The following is a 13,048-nucleotide window of genomic DNA, read 5'->3' as shown; positions in this document are numbered from 1 at the left end:
AATGGTATATTGTTCATGGTTAACTGATGAGAAACTTATGCTGAGGTGCAGTGAAATTCTTTGAGCCCTTCATTTTAAAGAACATGGGTAACTGTCATCTGATGTAGGACCACTGTTGGGATGTGATTGACTCTAGTGTATAAATAGACCAACATGTAGCTGCAGCCACTGTGAAATGCGTGCTACCTGGGTGTAATAGTAGACTGTTACTCATGGATTCCTTTAGTGTACAGAAGAGACCTACAACAGATTGAGCAGCCACCAGATCTTTATTCATATTCTTAGGCATATACTTCATGAGCTCAAACGGTGCGACTTTGGTAGCATTTGTCCAGCAGGCAAGGCACACTCAACTCCAACATAGAACTCAGAAATTTGTCTCACCTTATGTAGTGTGCGGGGAACAGGGAGAACAGACATAAGCATTTTGAAAATTCTCATACTATTTTTGAAATAGTGGATGGTTGTTTCTTTTATGAAATAGGTTTTCTTGCTCTCTGACATTATTCATCCATTTTCTGAAACGTACCCATTTCCAAGTCACCCAAGTTATGTCGCCTGTTAGCCACTATTTCTTGACACTCAACACTGACCTAATTGCTAATTATTCCAATAAATGTTTATTTGAATTAAGACCATATAAATGATTTTTTTTTTAATTAATCATAATTAAATGAATTGTAGTTTCATGATCTATCCCCACATCCATTTTTCTTAACCACTTGTCCAATTTAGGGTAACAGGAGGCTGGATCCTATCCCAGCGGTTATAATGCGATAGGCAAGATACACCGTGGATAGGCCATCAGTCTGTTGCAGGGCTAATGGAGAAATAGACACCCATTCACACTTAAATTCACAGCTATTTCCAATTTAATATTGCCAGTTAACCAAAAGTCCATGTTTTTGGACTGTGGGAGGAAGCTGGAGTACCTGGCGAGAACCTACACAGGTACAGGGAGACCATGCAAGTTTTACATAGAAATCCCCCAGACGACCAGTGGATTTGAACTCAGAGCCTTCTTGCTAACCACTGTACCACTGGGCTAACCAAGTTTCATTATGAATAATTTTGAGTTTTTTTTTTTTTTTTAAATAATTACTGACATTTTGTTCCTAATCCTAAAATAATAATATAATTTTGGCATTTACTTAGATTGATTGGTTAAATTGCTTTTTTGCAGGACATTTAACTGGGCCCTGTCAATGGGAGGGAAGGTACCCGTGTCCGAGGGTCTGGAGCATCCTGATCTACCAGATGGAACCGGGGAGTTTCTGGATGCCTGGTTAATGCTGGTGGAGAAGATGGTAAATCCAAGCACTGTGCTGGACTCACCCCATTCCCTGCCAGCTAAAATGCCTGGGGTCACACCCACCATGCCACAGTTCAGTGCCCTACGGTTCCTCATTGTCACCCAGAAGGTCGGTATTCTCTAAAATTGCTTATTTTAAGCTATTTTTCAATTGTTCTGCTGTGTTTATCAGTGCAGTTGCCACGATTAGCAGAATCAAAAAAGTAGTGCTTTTTTTGTTTTGTTTTTAGCAATTAAACACACCAAAAGGCTTGGTGGTAGTGGTGGAAGTGGGTATATATACAGTGAACTGTTAGGTGAAGAGCTGCAGGTGACAGCCTTGTAAAATCAAATTCCTGTTGTTCACAGAATATGTGGGGGGAAAATGAGGATAATGGCCTGATTTTTGTTAAAATGTTTGTTCTGCTGACTTCAGAATTGGAGATTATAGCATTTAAAAAAATTTGCTGTTGTCAGAAATGATAAAATAGGACTAAAAATCTTAGTGATAACCATTTAATATTTTATCTGTTAAATTATACTTAACCCTCTGGGGTATAATTGGCCATTTTTGACTACTTTTGACTTTACCTGTATAGTTCACCTTAAAAACTGTTTACCTTGCCTTGTTTTTTTTTTGTTTTTTTTTCCAGCGCAGCCAAGTAAATTTCTTGTACAAATGTAGCAAACAGTTATATACAGCTATTTATGTTAAAATGCAGCCAGTGCCTCAGGTGTGGTTGTTTTTTTTTCTTTTCTTTTTTTTTGTAGAACTATTTCAGGTGTCATAATAAGATTCCACACAATATTTTTGCCACTCCAAAAACAGTTCCTGTCCACCACAGACAGAGGGGCACATCACAGGCAAAACTTGCCATCAGTATTGTCTGTCTTTCACCACAGTTTTACCTGTTCCTCACCAACCAAATGTTGCTGTATGAGTTTCTGATTGGTTGATATGGTGCATTGTTTTCCACCAATAGGAAAGGGGATGTTGTTTTTTTGTTGTTTTTTCTTTGTAAGCTCTTCCTGGTAGTGAAAATTCCATTTTTGTTCTTTCTTCCTGCATGAAATATGCATTGAACATGAGGACAATATACAGGAAAAAGCACAGCGTAAATTATTGATCATAACTCTGGTTTTACTTGGCCTATCAACCCAATTTAAAAACTGGTACATAGTTTAAAGTCCGCACTTTCGACTCATGTTGAAATGGAGACTCAGCACGGATGTGTCCCGATGCTATCTTATCTTTAATAGGCGACGTCATTTGAACATGCCAGCATGTTTGTTGACCCCAGCAATTAATCAAAGCGTTTGCTTTTATCTATTGATCGTTTCTTTAAAAAGATGAGAGATTAACATTCTTGTATTTTCAAAAATGGTTTGTTCAGTTGTATTTCTATATTTTTATACTGTGTTGAGAAACATGAAAAGGTTTGTAACAAATTTCCATGAGCTTCATGATCTCTAGAAATGGTTTATGATGTATTTTATTCTTGCAAAGTGTTAAAATATGGTAAAATTCTCTTATCTAGGGATTATGTTGGTGTTTAATTATTGTAACACAGTCTTTCCTTCATAAAGGCTGCATTCAACTGCATCCGTAACCTGTGGAATAGGAAGCCACTGAAGGTGTACGGGGGCAGGATGGCTGAATCCATGCTGGCCATTCTCTGCCACATACTAAGAGGAGAGCCTGTTATCCAGGAGCGCCTGGCAAAGGAGAGGGAGGGAACAGTGCGCCCAGATGATGAGGGAACCTCTGCCAGTTCGTTGGCACCTGGCGTGGCTCCAGGAGCATCTTCATCAAGTGGAGAGGCACCAGCAGTGAGTGGATCAACTTCTGGAGGGCCAGCTGGAGGATCAGCTGATGATTCTACCAATTCTACCCCTAGACGTGAGCCCCAGGTTAACCAGGCTCAGCTAACACAGGTATGTGGGGAAAACTGTGACAAATTGGTATGTCTCAGCTGATTTTTTTTTTTTTTTTTTTTTTATTAAATGCAGTTTGTCAACAGAGAAGAACAGTGAAGTAGAAGTGTTGGGGTTTTTTTTTTTTTTTTTTTTTTTTTATTTTTTTTTTTTTTTGAATGATATTGTTAATCATTGGTTTAACCGACTTGGGTTAAATTGTCCATTTGTTTTTGTTGGGAGGAAACTCTTATCCCTTGGGGGTTGTGTCAGGAAGGGCATCTGGTGTAAAAACTCTGCCAACTCAAAATATGCAAAGCGACCCCGTGCGAATAAGAAAAGCCTAAAGTAGCTTTTTTAAAAAAATGTTTTTTCGTGAATTGTCTGATGTAACATGTTTATTCCTCCAGCAATATTTTTTCAGCTTGCTATACCAGTGCTGCAAGTAGTTTTGACAGTACAGGTTAACTGCATAATTGCTTATCTGGTTGGCCTGTGAGCAAGAGATGCTTTACCAATCTTCCTCTCCCTTGCTCTGCATGCACTGAATCCTGGGCCACCATTTGTTTAACAGGGAAGAGGCAACAGGATAGGGAGGCATACACAGACCCAACACCAGCCTCTTCAGCAGGTATGAAAGACTAGGGATGTAATGATTCTCCAAATCCTCGGTTTGGTTCTCACATCAGTTTGTGATGAAGTTTCAGGGGTTGATTTTTGACATGGGGAGATGGGATGATGGCATGAGAGTTTTGCGAACTGTTTGACTATTTATTTCTGGGTCCTAGGATCATTACACCCCCACCAGAGAAAGGGGGAGAAAGTGAGAAACAAGTTGGAGATTGGGAGGGGTATAGCCAGGTAGGAGGAGGAAAAATGACTTGGCCAGATTATTGGATTATTTGGGTCTCTGCAGGCAGAATATTATAATAGTGTTGTGATAAGGTTTGATTGGAGGTTTGAGAGAGATGAGAGAGGCAAAGCATAGAGGCCTCTGTCAAAAAGAGAATGGCTTACAAGTAAGTGAGAAACTTTCTCTTTAACATGCTAACAAGTGTGGGTTGCTATTGCTCACTTTATGTGACATTTTTATGTAATATTGCTTTTCATGACCTTCATCTTCTTGTACTCTTGTGTTCCAGCTGATGGATATGGGTTTCTCAAGAGAACATGCCATGGAGGCCCTACTGAACACCAGCACCATGGAGCAGGCAACTGAGTACCTACTTACACACCCTCCTCCACTTCTTGGTGGAGCAGTAAGAGTAAGCTTCATACACAGAAACGTGCAATACTTCAGTCCTTTACAATGTTCATGAGAGAGACTTAGGCAGCTAATGTTGGTTTTGTCCATCTAGGATCTGACTATGTCTGAAGAAGACCAGATGATGAGGGCAATTGCCATGTCACTCGGGCAAGAGGTCAGCATGGAGCAGCGCTCTGACTCTCCTGAGGTGTGTCTTTTTCACCTCCTAAGTTACCTGGAAAAAACATTTTATCAGCCTAAAACATTTTTTGCAAAGAGAAACCTAATTGCCTAAGTAATTATTGAGGTAATTGGTCTGTCCCCTTCAGGAAGCAGCACGTCGGCGTGAGGAGGAGGACAGGAGAGCCAGGGAACGGGCAGAAGAGGAGGAGGCACGCTGCTTGGAGCGCTTCATGGAGGCTGAGCCGCTGGACCCCCAGGAGCTACACGCCTTCACTGACACCATGCTGCCTGGCTGCTTCCATCTTTTGGATGAGCTACCTGACACAGTTTATCGACTATGCGACCTGCTAATGACTGCCATAAAGAGAAGTGGTCCTGAATACAGGGATCTCATCCTTGGCCAAGTTGTCCAGCAGGTCAGTGGATGTTAATATTGTAGACTGTTGTACAAGTATATTTAAAGTTAAAATTTAGGTGTATAGGGAAGGTAGGCAAATCTGACTTTAGAACATTCTTAAAACACATCACAAACACAAGGTTAAATATTAATTCATAGTTGGCCTATTCTGATTTGGTCAGTTGAATTTAATTTGTGTTGAATGTTTGATTGGGTATATCAGGTAGACTGCTTTCCACAAGTACATCTTGAATGCAGACAATGCAGTAATACAGTTCCTAAGCAATTCTGCACATTTGCGTTTTATCACTTAGTACAAGTGACTGTACAAACATCTTTAAAAAAACAAACAAACAACAAAAACAGAAACATCACAGCTACTCTGACAATGGACATTTGTACACTTGTATCAGCCTGATTGTATGCATGTTGTGTGTAGGTGTGGGAGGCAGCAGACGTGCTAATCAAAGCAGCTGAGCCGCTGACTACTAGTGACACAAAGACAGTATCTGAGTGGACCAGGCAGATGGCCACACTGCCCCAGGCCTCCAAGCTGGCAACAAGAATTCTGCTGCTCACCTTGCTCTTTGAGGTAACAGAATTGAAGGTTCTTGTCATAAAATGTTTAGTGATTTGTAAAATGTTGTCTCTCTTAAGGTTTCTACGTTTTGAGTTATTTCAGACTTAATTCTGACAAATCAAAAACAAATTTTTGAAATGTTTTATTTGTATTTGTATTCTTTCTTACGACACCTTATGGTCTGTAAGAGGCTTCCTAAACTGTATTGAAGAAAACCCATGCCTAAATGAATTAATTTGACAGAATTGGGAAAGGCACACACCTTTCCACAAACAGTTTAATGGTTTATGTCAGGGTGAATAGCAATCCATGAGGTTAAGACCTTCAAGATGAGATTATTCCAAGGCACATATCTGGGGAAGGATGGAAATAAATTTCTGCAGCATTTAATTATCCAAATGGCCAGTAGCCTTAATCATTTTCAGATGAAGGAAGCAACCACCAACAGTCTTTCTGTGTCTGTGAAAAAACAAGCAAAACCCCAGTGGCCACTATGACCAAGATCCAGAGAACCTTACTTGAGTTCGATCATTGGTTGAGGCTCCACTTATGACTAGGGATGCGCCTATCCAATATTCAGTATCGGTCTGATCCTGATCTAAATTACTGGATCAGATATCGGGAAGGAATAAAAAATGCAATCTGATCGAATAAATATCACAGAAATGCTTGATGAAATTTAGGGCTGCAACAATTCCTTGAGTAACTTAAATAATTCGATTTATATAATATCCTCAAAGCAAATTTGTTGCTTTGATGCTTCATTTAAACTCATGTGTCTCCATTTTCACCCACATTAGCTGCATTACAGTCATCTTCTTCTTGTGGGTTTAATAGCAGTTGGCAAACCAGCTTAGAGCTGCATTACTGCCACCTACTGGATGGAGTGGGGATCAGGAGTTAGAAAAAAAAACCCCTCAGATTCTAAAAAGTTCTCCGTTGCTGCAACGGATTCCCTTTAACACTAAGTGGATCACCGCTGACACGTTTTTCCATGCCTCCACTGCTCTTTGCTTTGTTTGTGTGTTGTGTTCGCTGTGCTGGGAATTACAGCTCTTATTTTCTTTTTTTTTTCCTCTCTGCTTCAGCTCCCAGAATGGATCGACTGTAGTTTGCTAGCAAGTGCCGCTATTAGCACTAGTGATTGTTCGGTACTGGAAGGACCCCTTCCCAGTCAAAATATTTTTTATACTTTAATCCCTGATTAGTGACTAAATACAGACCTGCAATAGAAACATATTTAGGAGAATGCTTGTGAATACAAAGCATTACAAGATTACACTCACGCAGCCCCCAGTTTTTCAACATAAACACTAATAACACAGCAGCAGCAGGCAGCTGTTTTACGTGGTCTGTCTGCACAAGCACAAAGAGGAGGAGCCGTTATAGAGACGTGAGTTCAGGTGGTACGAAAGGAAGTGTTTTTCTAGTGTCCAAAAGAATCTTTTTCCCCTGTAACCACCATTAATGATTTACTTGGAAACAGTTGGAGGTCCTTCATCAACCACTTGATCATCAAGTGAAGAAAAGAGAATTTTGTAGTTGCTCCATCCACCGCTGTGTTTCACACAGCGAAAAACTGCAGTACAGAAGTTAAAATGTGCAGATGAACTGTTAATACGAAAAAAAGTATTTCTTATCCGATTACTCCAGTAATCGATAGAGCATTCTATCGATTATTCCATTACTAAAATAATCGGTAGTTGCAGCCCTAATGAAATTTGCAACATGCCATAAGCCAATTCATCACCTTCTCACATAGGAGCAGCAGGATTCAGGTGATAGAGCGATTGTTGTGTGAGAGACTGTTGACTTATGTAAAATGCATCCAGGTATTTAAAATCAATTGTTTTTTAAAAAGATAGGATTTGTATCGTTATCAGCAGATATCCAGTTCTGGATATCCGGAGTTTTGAGACTAGGCACGTTGCCTTGTAGTGTTCTTCGCTTTGTCTGTGCATCTTGACTCTTCCTGCACTTCGTGTTCATTTTCTCTGTCCTATGACACATTATTCTCTCGCGTGCCTTTATAGATCTATGAGTAAACACCAGTTTATCACAGAGGAACCACTGCAGTTTCAGTGCAGTTAACAATCAAATGTGCATGCTGTGCCTCAGTTCACCTGAAATGAACCAGAACAGGGTATGCACATAGTGTTAGTACACCCTAAAACAAGTCTGAGCAGTAATGTGGAACTCTTGAAAAGGTTTGATGACTAGTAAAATGAACTGTCAAGGCTGGCTTTTGAATTGTTACTGATTACCTATGCATCTCATGCAATCATTTGTTTTCCTCCTCCTGTAGGAACTAAAGCTGCTGGGTGCCAGAGTGATTGAAAACAGTGGAATTCTTGATTTGCTCATAAAGCTGCTTGAGGTTGTTCAGCCTTGCCTGCAAGCAGCTAAAGAACACAAAGACATCCAGACACCAAAGTGAGTTATGCACAGCCCTACAAGAATCTTTTCAATTACAAATATGATACCAGTTTTTCATCAGCAGCACCCTGATATGTTTTTGTATATTTATGATTAAAAAGCTTTCCTTTTTTTCTGCAGATGGATCACACCAGTGCTGTTGATCATTGATTTTTATGAAAAGATGGCAGTCTCTTCAAAGCGCCGGGAACAAATGAACAAGGTAAAAACACAATAGGAAACAAAACCTAACAAGAAACACTCTGAGAGTGCAAACCTCAACGCAGCTTGCACTCTGGGCAGTATTTACTTTTAAGGGAATAGTACTATATTTTCTATCTATTCATTTAGTTTTCTTTGTTCTTTTTAAATGTATTTTAAGAAGTTTGTAGTGTGGTAAAAATCAGATATGGGTAGCATGATGGGTGTTTTCTTTGGTTACACAAAAAAGGTAGGAGTAGGTAATGGATAATAGTTATTAATATGTAAATAATTGGACATGAATAACTTGAGCTTGTTATAATGTTATACTGCAGCATATTTGTAACTAGCAATAAGTGGGAAAAGAGCTGTAATTTGCTTGTATACATATTCATTACTCTTGGATTTCTTTATTCCATTGTTATTTAGAATTAGTTATAATTATACAGGTAGGTAGGCATATTTTACAGTTACTAAGTATACAGGAGCTCGATAAAATGCATGTAATCCTGTACAAGGCTTCATCCATGAATACAGTCTGAAGTTTTATTTGCATCAAAATTTCTTGCATAATCTTTGCACATTATATTGTAGGGTATTGGTGTTATGGGCTCGACACACGGGGAGCGACAAACGACAGCGACGAATGGATCGCATCGCCACTGGGGTGAAACCGAACACACGGGACGCGATAGCGACGGCAGCTTTGCGAATCGCGCTCTTACGTCACTCGTCTCCAAGAAATGTGATTGGTTATGAAACTGGAGGGATTTAGACATTTTCAAAGCAGTCCGTGATGAGGAGTCAGAAGATTTTATTGGAACTGACAGAAATCTTGCTGTTAAGTCTCCGCTACAAAAGAAAAAGACAACCTTGGTTCATCCTATATTAGCACAAAAGTCCTCTCTATCGGTCTGTTTAACATTAGTCTTGCACCAACACGTTCTCATACGGCTGCCTTTTATGCGTAACTCGATAATCACTGCGTGAAGTCATATAATATAGGAAAGTCAAACACAGCTAAAACGATGCTTTCCTTCGTGCTGAAAGTGGTTGCAGACTGCAGCGTGTAGCATACTCTCCGCTTATTGGTCAGTCAATGAAACTCTTGCTGATTGGTTTAGTGCCACGCGACAGCGACAAAAGTAGAACATTTTCCAACTTTCTTGTGTCGCGTCGCGTGTGCACGTCTACGTGTACGAGCTCGAAATTTCACATGCACGAATGTCGCCGGTCGCTTAGCTGGAGGAGGGCAAGCGATTGTCGCCTCATCGTACAAGCTCCATAGGAAATGAATGGAGAGCGAGCGACGTCGCTCCCTGTGTGTCGAGCCCCTTATACTGCTGCACCTCTCTTGTACATTAAAAATCTGTTTGCCTTACAGTATTTGCAGCCAAATGGGAATAACTGGCGATGGTTTGATGACCGCTCAGGCCGTTGGTGCAGCTACAGCGCATCCAACAACAGTACCATTGACTCAGCATGGAGGGCTGGAGAGAGCAGTGTCCGCTTCACAGCTGGACGGCGGCGATACACTGTGCAGTTTAACACCATGGTGCAGGTATATATATATATTCCTTTTACAAAGAGGCTTTTAAGGTTAATTCTTTTAATAGAGTTGGCTGGTTCCCTTTTCTTTGACTAAAACGACTTTTATTGGGCAGGTAAATGAAGAAACTGGTAATAGGAGGCCAGTTATGTTGACTCTTCAGAGAGTGCCTCGAATCCCCAAGCCTGCCAAGGGTGGTAGTGTTACTGACTCTGAGAGAGAGGAGGGTGACCGAGGCAAAGTGGAGGAAAGCCAGACTGATCTGGATTCAGGGACAGGAGTGGAGATGAGTGCTCCTAAGGATGATTCCAGCCAGTTGAAGGAGACAACCTCTGGTCCCTCATCTTCCCTGGAGTCTGACTACTCTCAGGGATCTGATATTGTTGTACAAGGCCTGACTGAGGACATGACCACTGTTCTTATTCGGGCCTGTGTCAGTATGATTAGTGTTCCTGTGGACCCAGACACCCTTCATGCTACACTGCGTCTCTGTTTGCGCCTTACACGCAATCACCACTATGCAATGATGTTTGCTGAGCTGAAGAGCACACGGATGATTTTGGGGTTGACACAGAGCTCTGGCTTCAATGGCTTCACACCACTGGTTACTCTGTTATTTAGACACATCATAGAAGATCCGGCCACACTGCGGCACACCATGGAGAAGGTTAACTTTTTTTTATGCTCAAACTCTAAATAAAACTCACCATAACCACAATCAAAACCATAGCATTGTCTAAATTCTGTGGTCTGATACCATAAGCCAATTTTTGTTGCCATAGGTGGTGAGATCAGCAGTGACCAGTGGAGCAGGTAGTACCACATCAGGAGTGGTCTCGGGCAGCCTTGGTTCCAGAGAAATCAATTATGTCCTTCGTGTCCTGGGCCCAGCTGCCTGCCGTAACCCTGAATGTTTTACTGAAACTGCTAGCAACTGTATCCGCATTGCTCTGCCTGCACCTCGTGGAGCTGGCACAAGTAAGTATGCAAACTTCTCCAAAAGGTGAAATTACTTTTTAGCACAAATTTACTTAAAATTAAAAAATAAATAACTTCATAACTTAAATAACATTTGGTTAGATCTGGAACTACTAGTACTGTAAATCTAACTTAATTGGCATTCTGTCACGTGAGATGTTGTATGCATTCTTTTTCCTCAGCTTCTGATGATGAGTTTGAGAACCTTCGAATTAAGGGGCCTAACGCTGTGCAGCTGGTGAAGACCACTCCTCTGAAACTTTCACCATTACCACCTATCCCAGACACTATCAAAGAGGTCATCTATGACATGCTTAATGCTTTGGCTGCCTACCATGCTCCTGAAGAACGTAAGTGATTTTTAACAAGATATTAGCTTGACAAATTTATGCGTAATTTGCAGAGGGAGAGTCTTTTGAACGTTTCAAGTATTTATGCATTTGTGTGTTTCACAGCTGAGCGCCCAGAAGAACGTGCAGCAGCTGTACCAGGTGGTCAAGACCTCTGCCAGATTTTGCAGGATGTTGGTGATGATGTTTACCAGCAGTACCGGCTCACCCGTCAGGGAAGCGACTTTGACTCCCAGTCGGCATTCCATATCAATGTGAGTTTTCAGTGGCATATGGTCCTATTGAGCATGTGCATTGGAGTGTGTCATTTGTTTATTGCTAAGTTAATAATAGAACCACATGCCTTCTTTTCAGACCCAAGTATTTGCTGCTGATGGAGGTGTTGCGGAGTCTTCCCAGTCTGGCACCCCACAAGGAGAAGGTGAGACTAAAAGCTGTTTTAACCTGTAACTACAGAGTTTTCTTATTTTAAGTGCAAAATTAATCACAAGGCTGAAAACTTGCTCCACAAAAGGTGCATTCAACTTAAAGAATGGACTTTTAACTACTTGTGATTTCACTGTGTATTTATACAAGGTAAATCTTACTCTGTTATTTCTCAGCCTCCACACCAGAAGAAATGCGGGAGGAGAAGAAGGAACAGGAGGGAGAGAAAAGTACCACTTCAGATGAGAGTAAAGCCGCTAAGGTAAAGGCAAGCAAGCCTTTAATGCCTACTTCTACCATCCTGAGACTACTGGCTGAACTGGTACGCTCCTATGTGGGAATCGCGACACTAATTGCCTCCTACTGTTACACTGCTGGGCAGTCTGAACTCATTAAGGAGGTGGGTAGCTAAACAAATTCTTCTCAGCCTTTCATATTTTCCTATTATCAAACCTCTTAACTCATTTTTACATGCATGCTTCTTTACAGGATTGCAGTGTCCTAGCCTTTGTGCTTGACCACTTGCTGCCTCACACCCAGAATTCAGAGGACAAAGACACTCCAGCCTTGGCACGTCTTTTTCTAGCCAGCCTAGCAGCTGCTGGGACAGGCACTGATGCCCAGGTTTCCTTAGTGAATGAGGTAAAGGCTGCCCTTAGTCGAGCCCTAGCGATGCCAGAAGGTGCTGAAAAACATGCCAGGTAAACAGAATAAAAAGATATTATTCAGGCGGCTTCTTGTTGTTTTTTTTTTTTTTTTTTTTTTTTTTTTTTTTAAATCTGTTCGGATTTTTCTCATCTTGGCACATCTGTTTTACAGGCTTCAGGCAGTGATGTGTATTATCAGCACCATCATGGAGTCATGTCCCTCCACATCCAGTTTCTATAGCACAGCAGCTGCCAAGACACAACATAACGGCATGAACAATATCATAAGACTCTTTCTTAAGAAAGGACTGGTCAACGACTTGGCGCGTGTGCCACACAGCTTAGATTTGTCCAGGTATAAGATTACACTATATTGATTAAATTTGTTTTTAATTATGTATTAATAAGATAATGGTACCATGTTCAGTTAAAAACACACACACAAAAAGGTTTAGTCTTTTCTTTTCTAATTTAAAATTTCCAAATATTTTAATCCTATATTGTTTAGATCCATGTTTGCTAGCAGCAGGTCCATTTATTGCTGTCTTTGTTAGTGCACTGCTATGAGTGTATGCTGTCACCAGTATGGACATGTATGCCTGACAGTCTTTGTATACAAGATAAATAAACCAAAGACCATCACAGAGAAAATGCATAGAGAAACACTCCCATAACACTAATATACTCCACCAGGAACCTTAAGGAGCTTTGTTTTTAAATTTGGATAGCACAGCATAGAAACCTTATCCCCAAGATGGCAGTTCACTGAGAAACCTTTCCCTAAAAATTAGCTGGTAGTTATCTACTTTATTAGTCAGTAACCATATGACTTGAATATTATGACAGAAGTGAACCAGTGTTGTAAGTTGGC

The 13,048-nt window shown here is 40.7% G+C and overlaps 1 protein-coding gene across 11 annotated transcripts in view; it reads left to right on the top strand.

Moving 5' to 3' along the window:
• The window catches only part of huwe1 (HECT, UBA and WWE domain containing E3 ubiquitin protein ligase 1), a 50,087-nt gene that overhangs the window by 18,855 nt on the left and 18,184 nt on the right, over positions 1-13,048 (top strand). For 9 of the 11 annotated variants that reach the window (XM_030734333.1, XM_030734328.1, XM_030734329.1 and 6 more), the window contains 18 exons: positions 1,184-1,421; positions 2,879-3,226; positions 3,780-3,836; positions 4,348-4,470; positions 4,564-4,659; positions 4,781-5,050; positions 5,471-5,623; positions 7,917-8,044; positions 8,168-8,249; positions 9,612-9,788; positions 9,892-10,443; positions 10,559-10,754; positions 10,937-11,104; positions 11,210-11,358; positions 11,459-11,525; positions 11,707-11,930; positions 12,020-12,231; positions 12,350-12,532. In XM_030734333.1, the coding sequence (XP_030590193.1) occupies positions 1,184-1,421; positions 2,879-3,226; positions 3,780-3,836; positions 4,348-4,470; positions 4,564-4,659; positions 4,781-5,050; positions 5,471-5,623; positions 7,917-8,044; positions 8,168-8,249; positions 9,612-9,788; positions 9,892-10,443; positions 10,559-10,754; positions 10,937-11,104; positions 11,210-11,358; positions 11,459-11,525; positions 11,707-11,930; positions 12,020-12,231; positions 12,350-12,532 (3,423 nt within the window). The remainder of the gene's footprint in view (positions 1-1,183; positions 1,422-2,878; positions 3,227-3,779; positions 3,837-4,347; positions 4,471-4,563; positions 4,660-4,780; positions 5,051-5,470; positions 5,624-7,916; positions 8,045-8,167; positions 8,250-9,611; positions 9,789-9,891; positions 10,444-10,558; positions 10,755-10,936; positions 11,105-11,209; positions 11,359-11,458; positions 11,526-11,706; positions 11,931-12,019; positions 12,232-12,349; positions 12,533-13,048) is intronic. The other 2 variants (XM_030734334.1, XM_030734332.1) reach the window with 1 other exon arrangement.

Source organism: Archocentrus centrarchus, chromosome 7 (assembly GCF_007364275.1).
Source record: "Archocentrus centrarchus isolate MPI-CPG fArcCen1 chromosome 7, fArcCen1, whole genome shotgun sequence".
NCBI lineage: Eukaryota > Metazoa > Chordata > Actinopteri > Cichliformes > Cichlidae > Archocentrus > Archocentrus centrarchus.
The sequence above is the reverse complement of the archived record's forward strand: the minus strand, read 5'-3'. Positions and strand labels throughout refer to the sequence as shown.